The sequence below is a fragment of the Culex pipiens genome, chromosome 3 (genome assembly GCF_016801865.2).
Source record: "Culex pipiens pallens isolate TS chromosome 3, TS_CPP_V2, whole genome shotgun sequence".
Classification (NCBI taxonomy): domain Eukaryota; kingdom Metazoa; phylum Arthropoda; class Insecta; order Diptera; family Culicidae; genus Culex; species Culex pipiens.
The window spans coordinates 101,827,221-101,840,217 of NC_068939.1; the positions used below are offsets into that span (position 1 = coordinate 101,827,221).

The following is a 12,997-nucleotide window of genomic DNA, read 5'->3' on the forward strand; positions in this document are numbered from 1 at the left end:
GTGTCAAACTCCAAAACAGTATCAAAAAGTATTACCTTTACCCCAGTTCACGGTAAACAACAATCGTGATTAATATAAGTTGATCAGCAATTTCCTCCAAAATACTGTTTATTTATCTTTAATTAATTAATTAACATAATCTGAATCTAAATATACAAGTGCCCCTACACAAAACTAGGTGTATTATGCTAGACTGCTAAACCACAAATCGTTTGGAGATGTCAAAATTAATTTATTCAAAGATATGGCTTAATCACCGCCACATAAATAAACACATCACTATCAAACGAAACGATTTCTTCGTTGGCCTCCGCGGATTTTCCCTCCATCATCAGTGAGTGCGCTGCCGCTACTACTTCATGCACACTCCGCGCGTGGTCTCTTTCAGTAATCAACGGAATGGATGAAGCCTTTGTCGTCGCCCATATCATGGTCCACTGATCCCCGCACTGGATGCCGGTTGGCCGCCGTTGTCGTACACACAACAACCTTCAGTAATGGAACAACAGCACACAAAACTAATAATAATCGTGACGACGCTGTTAGTCATGAATTCAATGATTTATTAATAACATTGTATCCCAGACTCCGCACATGCAGTCAGTCAGCAGTCAGGCATGATGCAACGGAACGGAACCGGGCAAGAACTTTCACCACTGCGTCGTCGTTCGGTTGTGGTTATCAATGTCGCAATGATGGTTTTGCAACGTTGTTTGGAATTGGCAAATTTCGTAGGAAATGTTAACGAATTTGTTTGAGGTTATCGTAGCTGAATTTTAAATATGAAGCAATGTTTACTCATACACTGTTGTAGATTGCTGATATTTATTTAGCAATTTCTTAGGAACTGTAAGTTTATAACATTAATATTTAAGTCATTCCATTCTGAAACTATTGACAATTCTCTATTTAAATTTAAAAAAAAAACAGTACACCGCAAATTACCCAGCTTGTTGGAAATTTAGCTGGAAATTATTTCTGAATCCATTATTGTACATTTTTAGATAAGCACATTCCCGGTAAAGATAGCCTGGGCGACAAAAATAATTATTCTAACAAGACATAAAAAGAATTAGACATTTAGAATACAGAACACTCAAAGCGGGTACCGTGTTTTTTTTTTGTTAGTAATCTTCAAAAAATAGTCAAATTCCAAAAGAACACTTGTTTGGCCTACCGTGGGATGTTTCCCTTATCCCTTTAAAAAGTGGAACATCAACTTGTCCCGTTGTCCATATAATTGGATATGGATGGATTGGATGATAAGTAAATTATTTGATGACATTGATTTTTGATGTTGCTTGGGGTTTTCTTTAAAAAAAATTATACAATCTTTTTATTCGTTTATCTTTTCCAGGTGCCACCAAGGAGATCGGCACCGCGTTGACGCGGGTCTGCCTGCGCCACAAGGCGGTGGAAACGCGGATGAAGACGTTCACGTCCGCCATCATGGAATGCCTTATCGTGCCCCTGCAGGAAAAACTGGAAGACTGGAAGAAACAGGTAGCCATCATAGATAAGGACCACGCCAAAGAATACAAGCGCTGCCGGACGGAGCTGAAGAAGCGCTCCAGCGACACGCTGCGGCTGCAGAAAAAGGCCAAAAAGGGGGGCCACCATGCGGGGGGTGGAGCCGGAGGCCAGGACAGCTTGCACATCCTGGTGGAGTCGTCCATGCAGGACGTGACGCTGCGGCGGTGCGAGCTCGAAGAGGTCGAGCGGAAATCGCTGCGCGCCATCATGGTCGAGGAGCGATCGCGGTACTGCACCTTTGTCAACATGCTGCAGCCGGTGGTGCACGACGAGTGCGAGGTCATGTCGGAGCTAAGTCATCTACAGGTGGGGGTTTAAAAAAATTGTGGTTAAGTTTGGAGTTTTACTTTTATTTACGCCTTTCAGGAAGCAATGCAGATCATCGCCGTCGTCACGAAAGATCCCGCCATCCTACCGCAGGCCTCGGAAGAGCTCATCCTGGAGTCGAAGACCAACATGAATCTCTACCCGGACTCGCCCGGGGGTTCGAACTCGCAGGGCGGTTGTTCCAACTCGCTCGGATCTCGCAAAAGTTCCGTATGCTCAATAAGTTCCATTAACAGCAGCAGCAGCGGATCGCCGGGTCACCAGTTCCAGAGGTCGCTGTCGCAGGTATGGAAGCCTCGGACGTGCCTTGTTATGATCGCATGGTTTTAGAAGCAAAATGTTCTAATTTCGGCGCGCTTGTTCTTGTTTATTGTGTTAAGTTACTGATTTTCATGTTGTTGTTTTTATTTTCTGTTATTTAGTACTCTCCAGCGATACGTTTGAAACCAGGTGAATCTAGTGATAGCGGATTTTGTTCTTCGCCAGCTTTAACTTCGCAGGTTAATTTTATTTTTGTTTTACTTTATTTGTTCTAGTATTGCTCTTTTGTAGACTCCTCACTTCCTTCTTGTTATTTAAATCAGAGCAAACAAAAGCATTGCACACACAATCGAAACGCCTCACCCTTTCACCTTTCTCTCTCTCTTCATCTCCAAAGGCTTCCACACTCGCTAGTCAATCGCACGCCGTGTCGACGTGGCCACCACACACCCAGGACGGTACGGCCACCGCAGATCGGCCGCACACAATCTCGTCCGCGTACGAAAAGGGCCACCAAAGACCGGCACTCACGGTGTACACGTTCCAGAATCCGGAAGCAATCTCCGAGAACAACCCAAAGTCACCCGCCAACATATCGTGCCGACCACCGCTGCCAGTGGTAAGGAACCTGGGTTTTGGATTAGGATTTAGTGTTTACTTGTAAATTAGGTCCCGAAAGTGATAAATCTCCATTATGGAGAAATAACAAACTGTTCGCCGCATGTGGATCGATTACCATGCGTGTGAGAAAGTTCTCAACGGCAATAATGACTTTTATACTGCTACGACGATTTATTATTCATGAATGATGCCTCGACCAACTGACAATGAATGAATGCGGTTTTTCGGAAAACTTTTCGAGATGCCGCACGCTTACATTCCACGTGGTGGCACGCGGTCGGCTCTGTTTGATCGATTGACAATCAAAACGAAACGGACTCTGATTGTTTTAATTGTACTTTCAGCGATGTTCGTCGCTGGAGAGGCCGCTTTCGACAGCTTCGATGAAAAACGCCAACTCTAACGTTCCAAGGCAATGTCCGTCGCCGATTCCAGCTCATATTACCAAAGGTAATAAAACAAACCTTTTTAACGACGTTGCGGTGTTTTATCAAACTTGACTAACCTTACACAACACATTCACCCCCGACTTTACAGAACACCCACAACTACAACCCACCTACGTCAATATGACGGAACTAGCATCGATGGCTGCCTCGAAAATAACTAACAATAACACCTATAACAACAATAATGCAACTAACCAGCCCCAATCAGGGCCGTCGTCCACGTCATCATCGTCCCAGCAGACCTCCTCTTCAAACAGCCAAGCAATGCAACCGCTGCAGATGGGCTATCAGCAGCTTCAGCAGCAGCCAAATTCTCCCGTTCTGTCGTCCGCATCGTCGCTCATCTCGCCCGATTCGAGCGCAACGAACGCAATCAGCTCGCCGGATGTGTCCGCCTGCAGCACACAGACTCCCCAGAACACGCCCCAGACCGGGTCGCCCCAGACGCCCATCTACAGCAGCAGTAGCTCGATGGTGCTGGTCGGAACCGGTCCCAGCGATGGCGTTGCTACTGGTGAAAGTAATGGTGGTGGTGGTAGCACACTAGCGGAAGGCAGCGCCGGAATCGAGAGTAATAACGATAAACCCAAACCGTCGTCGTCGTCTTCGTCTTCGTCGCCGGCTACGAATGACTTCGATGATCATGACCACCCATCTAACACTAATAACCAATCTCAATCCACCACAGATAAAGATATCCTTAAATGTACCGGTTCAGTTCTAGAGAAAACGTCCATGTTCGAGCAACAAATCAACAACAATCAACACACCGGCGCCGTGCTGCTAAACACGCCCACGCGGACTGAAAACAGCGGCCGGAAGGGCGAAGATATTTACAAGTCGACGGGTTTGCTGTCCGAGCGAGATGCAGGTGAGTCGGAATGTCCGCGCTTTGTCACGCCGCTGCTATTATCTTCTGTTGTCGCGAACCAACTGCATGCACAATTGTCCCTTGCCTAGAAATGTTGAGGAAATGCTGGATCTTAACTTATACAATCACAGCAGCTTATCCAAAGTCCCAGCAAAAGTTTCAATTCGGATGTATCGAAGCTGGAACTTTTTTTCGCATGCGCATTCGCATGGAGATGGTGATCTCAGCGGGTTGCAGACTGGATTTCGTCATGTGTATAAATATATAAATGTGACCTCCAAAATGATCAAACATATTGATAGTGCACCTTGTTCCTTGAAGAAAACCATATTCTTCAATGGCTAATTGATTCTTATTAAATTGTTTCATTTATTAATTCCTGTCGATTTTATAAAAAAAAAATGGCTAAAGTGATTTTTTCAGTAAATCGAAGATGAGATGCGAGAAAGTTTTTTTATTTTTTTTTTTCTTATCTAAGAAAACATTGTTCCTAACATCATAACCTATCATTTAAGAAGTGAACACCTAAAATTCCTCGACATGAAATGTATAGATAGCAGTGCTAATTTCTCTGATAAATACATAACAACAGAGTATTTTCTTACCAGAATTGACTTCAGCACTAATGCTCATGCATAACATTAAAAAAAAAAGTTAACAATTTTAAAGTAAACAGATAAAATGATATATTAAAAAAAATAATTTGAAAACATTTGTTTTGGACTAGGTGCTAATGAAATAACGGAAATTCCCGGAAAATTAGCATAAATTCCGAGATCTCAGATAAAAAACTAAGCTTCCCGAGAATTTGATTGAACGAATTAAAATAATGCTGTTCTTGGTGCATCTACCAGGTTTTACTTTTTATGATCCGGGATTTGCTTTTTGTATAGGATTGCTTGATTTTTTCTTACGTTACTAATTAAAAAGCAGGAACAATTGTGCGTGTTTGGTTACATTTTGTGCTTCCAACTCTACTCGAACTCGAACACTATTCAAGTACATGCAATACTGTGTCATGCAAATATATATGAAATAAAATGCATGAATGAGGACTCCTGATACGCTTGCCTATTAAGTTATCATTTTGTCAGATTGCTCATGAAGTAAAATTCGAATAACGGATTCAGTAATTCAACCAATATATCAATCTGGGTCAATATTATCAATCCGTTTATTACATTTCCTTTAATGTCCTTTTTTATTTCGCTCGCAGCTTCATTGCATGAACTTTCTCACTTTATTCGCATCACAGTTACACACGGCAATACGTACACAACTACAATTTACTATCTCACACTATTTGTTTGCATTGGTTTTTATTTTTTTCTTTTCTTTTCATTTTGTTGTATTTTATGTCTTCGCGCGCGCGCTCGCCTGTATTTTGTGATCCCGCCCTCATTTTGTATTGCCAAATCATTGTTTAAAACCACTAAATCAATGTGCAATTGCTCGCGCTGCCGCCGCTCCCGCCACTAAAAACGTACGTTATTCGCAACCCGCGCTGCAATTTCTCTCCGTGCACGGCACCCAAATCCAAAAAACAAAAACAAAATAAAACCGCACCCACTCGGTAGATCGGATTGACAAAGAGACAATCGAGGAACTAAATAATCTAATTGGTGAACTAGACCTCTTCCAAAAAGAGCACGAGCTGCGCCTGGAGGAGCATCTGCAGCAGCCCTCGCATGAAAACGGCATCCAAATGGCCAGCTCAAATGGGAACATGTCCTCAAACACGAGCGATTCCAACGGCAGCGACAAGGTCTCCATCTCCAGCTCGATGAACGTCGAAGGGTTGAATCTGTCGCTGAACAGTACCAGTACCAATCTGGCAGCGTTCAACTACAGCGATAGTCAGCTGCAGGGCTGCGATGGGGTCGATTATCCCAACACCGGGTTCGAAAATCCCTCGTTTATGCACCTGAACGATTCGGAAATTGTGGTCATGCGACAGAACGACTTTGGCAAAGTTGACCCGGAAAATTACTACAGCCAGAACATGAGCGAAGTTGTGGTGCTGCGCTGCAAGGATGTCACCAAGAGTGAACAAGACGGCACGCTGTCCGGCAACGGTGCCAGCAATGCCACCGACACCAACCAACAGCAGCGACTCAGTTCGTTCAAGCTCAACTCGCGGTCGGCTTCGCCGGCACTGTCCTCGTTCGTGGTGTCCCGATCTCCCACTCCGTCGCTTTCGATCCCGCCCTCCAATGCGACAACCCCTACGATGCCACCGTCCCCACAGCACAGTATTGCCTTTCCACCGAGCAGCAACAACAATAACTTTGTGATAAGCCAGAACCACCACCTCCATCATCAACAGCAGCAGCAGCAGCAACAACAACAACATCAGCAGTCCCATCCAAAGCACTTCCCCAATGGTAATGAGAAAAGCTCGTTGATCTCAATGCCTTCTGATGAGCGCATTAATAGAATTAAGCCAGCAATCACGCCGCGACCTGCATCGTTATCTGGTTTGTGTTTTGTTCCATTCTATTTTGGTTTTCATTGACTCATTTTTTACAGTTTTGTTTTTTCTTTTTTTTTTTGTTTGTTTTTGTGTTTTCACCGAATTACCCATATATTATTTACCTACATGCACTCCTGAACATAAACGCACCATAGCATGATACTTGATACCAAAATCATTGTGGAATAAACCACCTTTGATTCTCCACGTTTGCGAAAGAAACTTGTGCAAAATACTCTTGATTTTTAGTGTCCATTTCCATGAAAAAAAAATTTTTTTGAGGTTTTTTTTTTTAAACTAAGGCCGATGCAAATATTTAAAAAAGTTTTTGTCCCTCGGCCCTGGCCGAGGTCAAGGGGGGGGGCAAAAAAATAAAAAAATATAAAAATTTAAATAACAAGCCATAGTCTTCACATTAAAATGAAAAAAGTGTTTTAAAATGCATTTTACACTAGTTCAGTTGTTTTGCAATCATTAGTTTTCAAAAAATCTAAGATCTGACAAAAACAAAAATTGTATCGAAAAAAAAAGATTTTGCATCGAAAATTTTCAAAAAATCTTAAGATTTTTTAATAAACCCAAACATGCTAAAAATGATTTTAAACGCAGAAGAATGTATTTTAATTTGGTTTCAGCTGGCTGCACTTGAATTTTCATTGAAATTTTGAAGTTTATTGTAAAAATATTTTTTTTGCCCCCTGATTTTTCGGGCCAATTTTGAAGGGGGGGGTGACAAAAACTTTTAAAAATATTTGTACCAGCCTTAGGCTTCGGCCTAAATAAAATTGAAAAATACTATTTTTTGAAGAAAAAAAAATAAACATTAGTGGAAAGTCATAGCGTGGTTACCACTCATTAAATCATCAAATCAAAGCAAAAGGCACATCACCAACTAATCGTTTCCGTAATCGATCCCACCACGAGTGTGTTCTATGTCAATACTACTACATTTAGCTTTCAGGACTTTTCTTTTGGTCGTTCAAGACATGCTCCTCATCGAGACGCGAGACGCTTTAAAAGCTCAAACTCTTGACAGATGATTGTTTACCTCTTTCTCAGATTCTCGCTCAAGATGCTACTTTCAAACTATTGAAATCGAATCTTGAATTATTTTCGTTTCTACCTTTTAAGCATTTAAATTGACAAGGTACGGATTTCAAAACTATCACCAAACGGTTGCACTATGAGGTTGAGGTCAAAAAACTTTGAAAGAAAGTGATTCTTTGAACCGACACATAAAGCTAAATTCCTTCCACTTCCCATACGTTCTTCCAGGAGCGACACGAGTCACTCGACGGTCGTCCATCAATACTGTGAAACCTCCTCCGCCGGTGCGGAGAAGCTCCAGCGTAACGCCAAATCCTAACCTCGGAACAGTAAGTTTACCCTCTCTCGAGTCTTGCAGTTGTCGCAACTGTCCAACAGTGTATCTGACCTCACAACGCCTCACTCATTCCAGAACAACTCGCCATCTCTGTCACAGCAAAGTCTCGTTTACACGTCGTCGGAAAGTCTTCCACCACCACCTGCTTACCTTCTAGACAGCACCGCTGGAAGCACTCCAAGTAGGAATGCACCGCGATCTTCATGTTCCCACGTAGAATTAAATTTACCACTTTAGTTCCAGGAAACGTAGCGGGAACGGTGAAGGCGCTCAACGAAATACGACATAAACCGGCCAGCCCGAGCGTGCTGCGACGGGCCCACCAAAATCTTCCAACTCCACAGCAATTGCCCACGGTAAGTTCTGCATACATAAGTCTTGAACACGCTTTTCTCCACTCAGACGAAACCTTGACAATTCGTTCGAAATTACCGATTTTGATTTTTGTTTAATCCAAACACCCGCCTTTTTATTTTCCATATTTAACCTGAATTGGCCTATCGCGAACCTGAATTTCAAATCTGAACTGCTTAAACAAAAACACACAAAAATAGCAGCAAGAACAGCAACAGTACGCCACAACTAACGCTTACAGCGGCACGCTCTTACACGATCCTGCTAGTAGCGCTTCGTCACCTTACTATACGCCACAGTCACAGTCGCCAAACGCTATCTATTCTAGCGGTGAAAGTCCTAACATGGTATGCTTAAACTCCTCAGTGATCCAGGGCGATCACGTGCCGTCCGTGGCTGTGATGCGCTAAATTTAATGTATTTTGTCCCTATTTCAACAGTCATCGAACCGAACCTCGAAGTCACCTCACCACCAGGGAATCTACGCCCAGCCGAAGCAACTCACGAGTATGTCCAGCTTCCGGACGGCGAGTCCAGGTAGGTGTCATGTTTGTAATTAAGAACTGTTGATTGAGGATGGAAGATGTCGTAACAGCTGCAATAAGGTGCTCTACGCAAGACATGTCAGTGTCTGTAATCTTTGCCGTGTGGTTTCCCTAACGCAATCCTTGTTAGATTGTTCTGCGAGAACTTCTGTGTGTGTGTGTGTGTGTGTGTGTGTGCAACCAACCAAACGGGACCACGCGGTCGCTTCTTACAAATTGAGTTGTTTCCATGTATTTTTAGATCTACATTCTATACATGCAAATAACTCGCATAGGCATTAGGAAGGTGTTAGCTCTGCCGAGCTTCGGTGACCCATTTCTACGCTGGCTAGCCGAGCGCGAGGTACCTCAGCTTGAATCGACAAGCCCCGCCCTGAAGAACATGTTCAGAGTTTCAAGATTTATATTTCCTATACTTTCTCGTTTGAAGCAGATGGGAATTGAACCCAGGACCATTCGCATAACGAACCCCGTAACCAGTCAGCTACGGATGCTCCTTGGGAACGCCCTACCGGCGTCGTCTTGAATGATGTGTGTGTATGTCAGAATAAACGAAAGAATGGTTGTTTTATAAAAAGAACGAGCTCACCAGTGAACAATTGTTCAAAACCAGCTTCTCTTCAATCGTCTTCGTCTTCGTCAAACGAGGGCGGGTACCCGCTCAAGGAAGCCTGTTCCCGCTTGCCACCGCCCACTCGTAATCCGCTCCGTCCACCTTTTGTAGGATTTTTCACGCTTTCGTTAGCGGGATGTTGACCTTGACGAGGACCGAGCACCATTCTGGTCTTCGGGAAAGGTTCGACAGCTACCGAGTTCCATGCCAGTTCCGCAACCAATCCGGAACAGGCCACGTTCTCCATTGAACCGTCCTCCTCCAGCACCACCACCACCACCGCGATCCATCCAAATTATCCCATTTTTCCGCCGAACACTCGTTTGAAAAACTTAACTTTCCAAGTAATTTTCACAATCTTGCATGAAAAATTATTGGAGCCCGAGAAAAACTGTGACAGCGAAAAGTTTTCGCGTCCGCACACCCCGATTGCTACGATCGATCCTCTAGATTGTTCTGCGAGAACTTCTCGCCAAAAAACGAAAACATAGCAGAAACAATTTTTTTTATACTCGTTGGCACCAGTTGTTTACACACTATTTTGGGGTAACTTTTGTCCATCATCACGAATCCGAGGTCCGTTTTTTGATATCTCGTGACGGAAGGGCGGTACGACCCCTTTCATTTATGAGCATGCGAAAAAGAGGTGTTGTTCGAGATCGAATAGTGTTTGCCCCAAGGTTTGCCCCCACCCGTACGTCGAGAATGACTACGCCCCTGCGCAACGGCAGAGCTGTCATTGACGACGTCAACAACAACAAGTTTGCCGCTCGAACCGCCCAGCAACAAGCGCGCGTTGGGCGCGCTTGAGACAAGTCATCAAACCACCGAACGTACCGGACGCGACGCGCAGCAGCAGAAGTGAAGGAAGGAAGAGCGGAGGAAGAAGAAGAGGAAGAAGGAAGTGATGTAGGAGAAAATAGAGAAAGTGAAAGTAGAACCTTCCGGTGCCTTTTCTTTGGACCCCCTTTCCGACCCCCCTAAATACAGTCCACTCCGAAACACTGGCCAACCGTGGCCGGTGCACAAACAGGTGTTTTTTTTCCAAAATTGGCAGCCTGAAACGGTGATGAGATAGAAATTTGGTGTCAAAGGGACTTTTAGGTAAAATTAGACGCCCGATTTAATGGCGTACTCAGAATTCGGAAAAAACGTGTTTTTCATCGAAAAAAAAACTAAAAAAGTTTTAAAAACTCGCCCATTTTCCGTTACTGGACTGTATTTTTTTTTGGAACATGTCATTTGAAGGAAAATTTAACGTACTTTTCGAATTTACATTGACCCAGAAGGGTATTTTTTCATCTAGAACAATTTTTTTTTCATTTTAATAATTCGTATTTTTTCTAACATTGCAGGGTTATTTTTTAGAGTGTAATAATGTTCTACATAGTTATAGAGTAGACAATTATAAAATTTTTGATATATATTTGCATATAAACTTCACGAGTTATCGCGATTTTACGAAAAAAAAAAGTTTTGAATAAGTTACTTTTTGCGTTTCTCTTTTTTTCGTCGTCCGTGTCTGTCGCGGGTGACGATGAACGGCCATGATCGACAACGACCAACTTTTTCAAAACTGATCGGATTCGTGATCAGGGACAAAAGTTACCCCTTGAGACAAAATTTCTCGCAAATCGAAGAGGGGTCGGGGCAACTGCTGTGTGAGTTGGCGGAGAATTACCCATAAGTGTTGTTCAGTCAGAACCAGCTTAAAGTGGGGACAAGGGTGAGCCTTGTGCAGGCCGGTATGCAGAATCGACCACTGGCGGAAACTGCCAGACTTGCCTGGACGAAGCTTTTTGGAAGAAACAAAATTAAATGCGCAAATTGCTAAGGAAACCACACGGCCAATATTCGCGGTTGTCGATGTATGAATATGGATACCGTCATCAGGGGTGATATTGGGTCTGGGGGTAACAACAATGATGAAATTTGTATGACCCAATCTCACCCCCTTCGGACCTAATATCACCCCTGATGACATTACTCTAAATTAGAGTATCGAAAATTTATTCTTCTTTCTTATTCTCTTAGGTCCCCAAAAGCAAAACAGTGGTTTCCTAGCCCAACTGAACGCCCGAATAGCCCCGAACAAACAGCCACAACAACAATCATCACCCCAGCACTACCAAGAGCAACCAGCTTACACCTATACGACCGCCCCTTCGAACGAACCGATGTACCACCGGGGTAACGTCCCGGACCAAAGGTCTTCCTACAACAACAGCACCAGCAGCAATCCTCACCATCAACAGCAACAAATGCTACTGCAGCAGCAGCAACAACAGTCAACCGCGGCCTCCCACGGAATGTACTCGTCGGGACCGGCTCAGCATCACCACCAACAGCAGCCAAACGGCCAACGAGACGGTAAAAACCAAGTTTATTCCTCTACTCATTCTCAGAACCAACAGCAAATCCAGCAGCAGCAACAGTACTACTACCAACCCCAGTCGAACTACGCCACCCAGAATATCTACGTGTCGACGAATCCGTTTGCGGCGGCGGCAGCGGCGACCGGAAGTCCCGTCCATTCTACCTACTCGCCGTCGTCCTTTGGAAAAATGCCCCGCGACGGGCAGACGTCGTCGGCGGCGGCTTCTTCGTCGGGCTTACCGACTCCGGTGGTGACCAGTGTTAGTAGTATTGGGCATGATCAGCCTGGTCACGGTCACCATCATCACAACCGTTCAAGTAATTTCTTCTTCGTCCTCGTTTTTTTCCTGTTTTGTTGGAAGCTTTGTGATCGCTTGAATTGTGTAAAGTGCATTTATCGTTTGTTTGAATTTTCTGTTCGTATTATAAATATTTTGCTGTGAAATTTGAAAATAGTATAACTTTTTGTGTTGATTTTCTATTTAATCCATTTGTGTGTATATGGAGCCAATTGTACTCGAAAATGACATTTGAGAAGGGCTTAAGTTATTTAGATATTTTTGTATTCTGTAATTTAAAAATGACTGTATCTCGAATGCGTTGCATCGTACCTAAAAGTGGTCAAAGACAAACTTGTAGGAAATCGGACGGGCTTTCTGAAAAAATGCACTGAAAGAAAAATACATGCCACTTCTATGGAATTTAGTAATTTTTAAGTTTAAAAGTTTAATTTTAAGGTGAAGTCACGATTTTTTTTCGTTCAAAATTTTTGAGAAAATATACTAAAATGTGACAAAAAGACAAAAAGAAAAGAAAAATGCAGGATGGTATGTCTCTCCTAAAAAAATACAAAAATCATTTACTAAAACTGTTTTTTTTTTGAAAAGTGGTCAAAACGTCAAAATATTCAAAAACCGATAGTGGGAATCGATTCTCCAGACAATTTTACATAAAAGTCTCCATATTGAACATTGTCCCAAGTCCAATCCTTGCGAAGTTACAGCGGTTTTAAAAATAAAAATGTTGAAAAAACAGCTTTTTTGAGGTTTTTGACATTTTCTATATGACAGACTTGATTTTTCAGTCTCGAAAATATTTTTACCGGAACGCTCGTCCAATTTCCCATAAGTTTGCCTTTGACAACTTTTCAATTAGACTAGAGCGTCCAATTTCCCGGGGTTACAAATTTC

The 12,997-nt window shown here is 43.2% G+C and overlaps 1 protein-coding gene across 15 annotated transcripts in view; it reads left to right on the forward strand.

Annotated features, from left to right (window-relative positions):
* The window catches only part of LOC120418809 (probable serine/threonine-protein kinase DDB_G0282963), a 79,808-nt gene that overhangs the window by 52,316 nt on the left and 14,495 nt on the right, over positions 1 to 12,997 (forward strand). For 2 of the 15 annotated variants that reach the window (XR_005605622.2, XM_039581306.2), the window contains 14 exons: positions 1,358 to 1,839; positions 1,900 to 2,145; positions 2,283 to 2,360; positions 2,519 to 2,740; positions 3,087 to 3,192; positions 3,280 to 3,762; positions 3,880 to 4,062; positions 5,640 to 6,539; positions 7,811 to 7,911; positions 7,995 to 8,100; positions 8,157 to 8,275; positions 8,474 to 8,620; positions 8,714 to 8,810; positions 11,466 to 12,125. Coding sequence is in view for 14 of the 15 variants with exons in the window: in XM_039581306.2 (XP_039437240.1) it covers positions 1,358 to 1,839; positions 1,900 to 2,145; positions 2,283 to 2,360; positions 2,519 to 2,740; positions 3,087 to 3,192; positions 3,280 to 3,762; positions 3,880 to 4,062; positions 5,640 to 6,539; positions 7,811 to 7,911; positions 7,995 to 8,100; positions 8,157 to 8,275; positions 8,474 to 8,620; positions 8,714 to 8,810; positions 11,466 to 12,125 (3,930 nt within the window). In the remaining variant the exon portion in view is untranslated. The remainder of the gene's footprint in view (positions 1 to 1,357; positions 1,840 to 1,899; positions 2,146 to 2,282; positions 2,361 to 2,518; positions 2,741 to 3,086; positions 3,193 to 3,279; positions 3,763 to 3,879; positions 4,063 to 5,639; positions 6,540 to 7,810; positions 7,912 to 7,994; positions 8,101 to 8,156; positions 8,276 to 8,473; positions 8,621 to 8,713; positions 8,811 to 11,465; positions 12,126 to 12,997) is intronic. The other 13 variants (XM_052710893.1, XM_039581315.2, XM_039581317.2 and 10 more) reach the window with 13 other exon arrangements.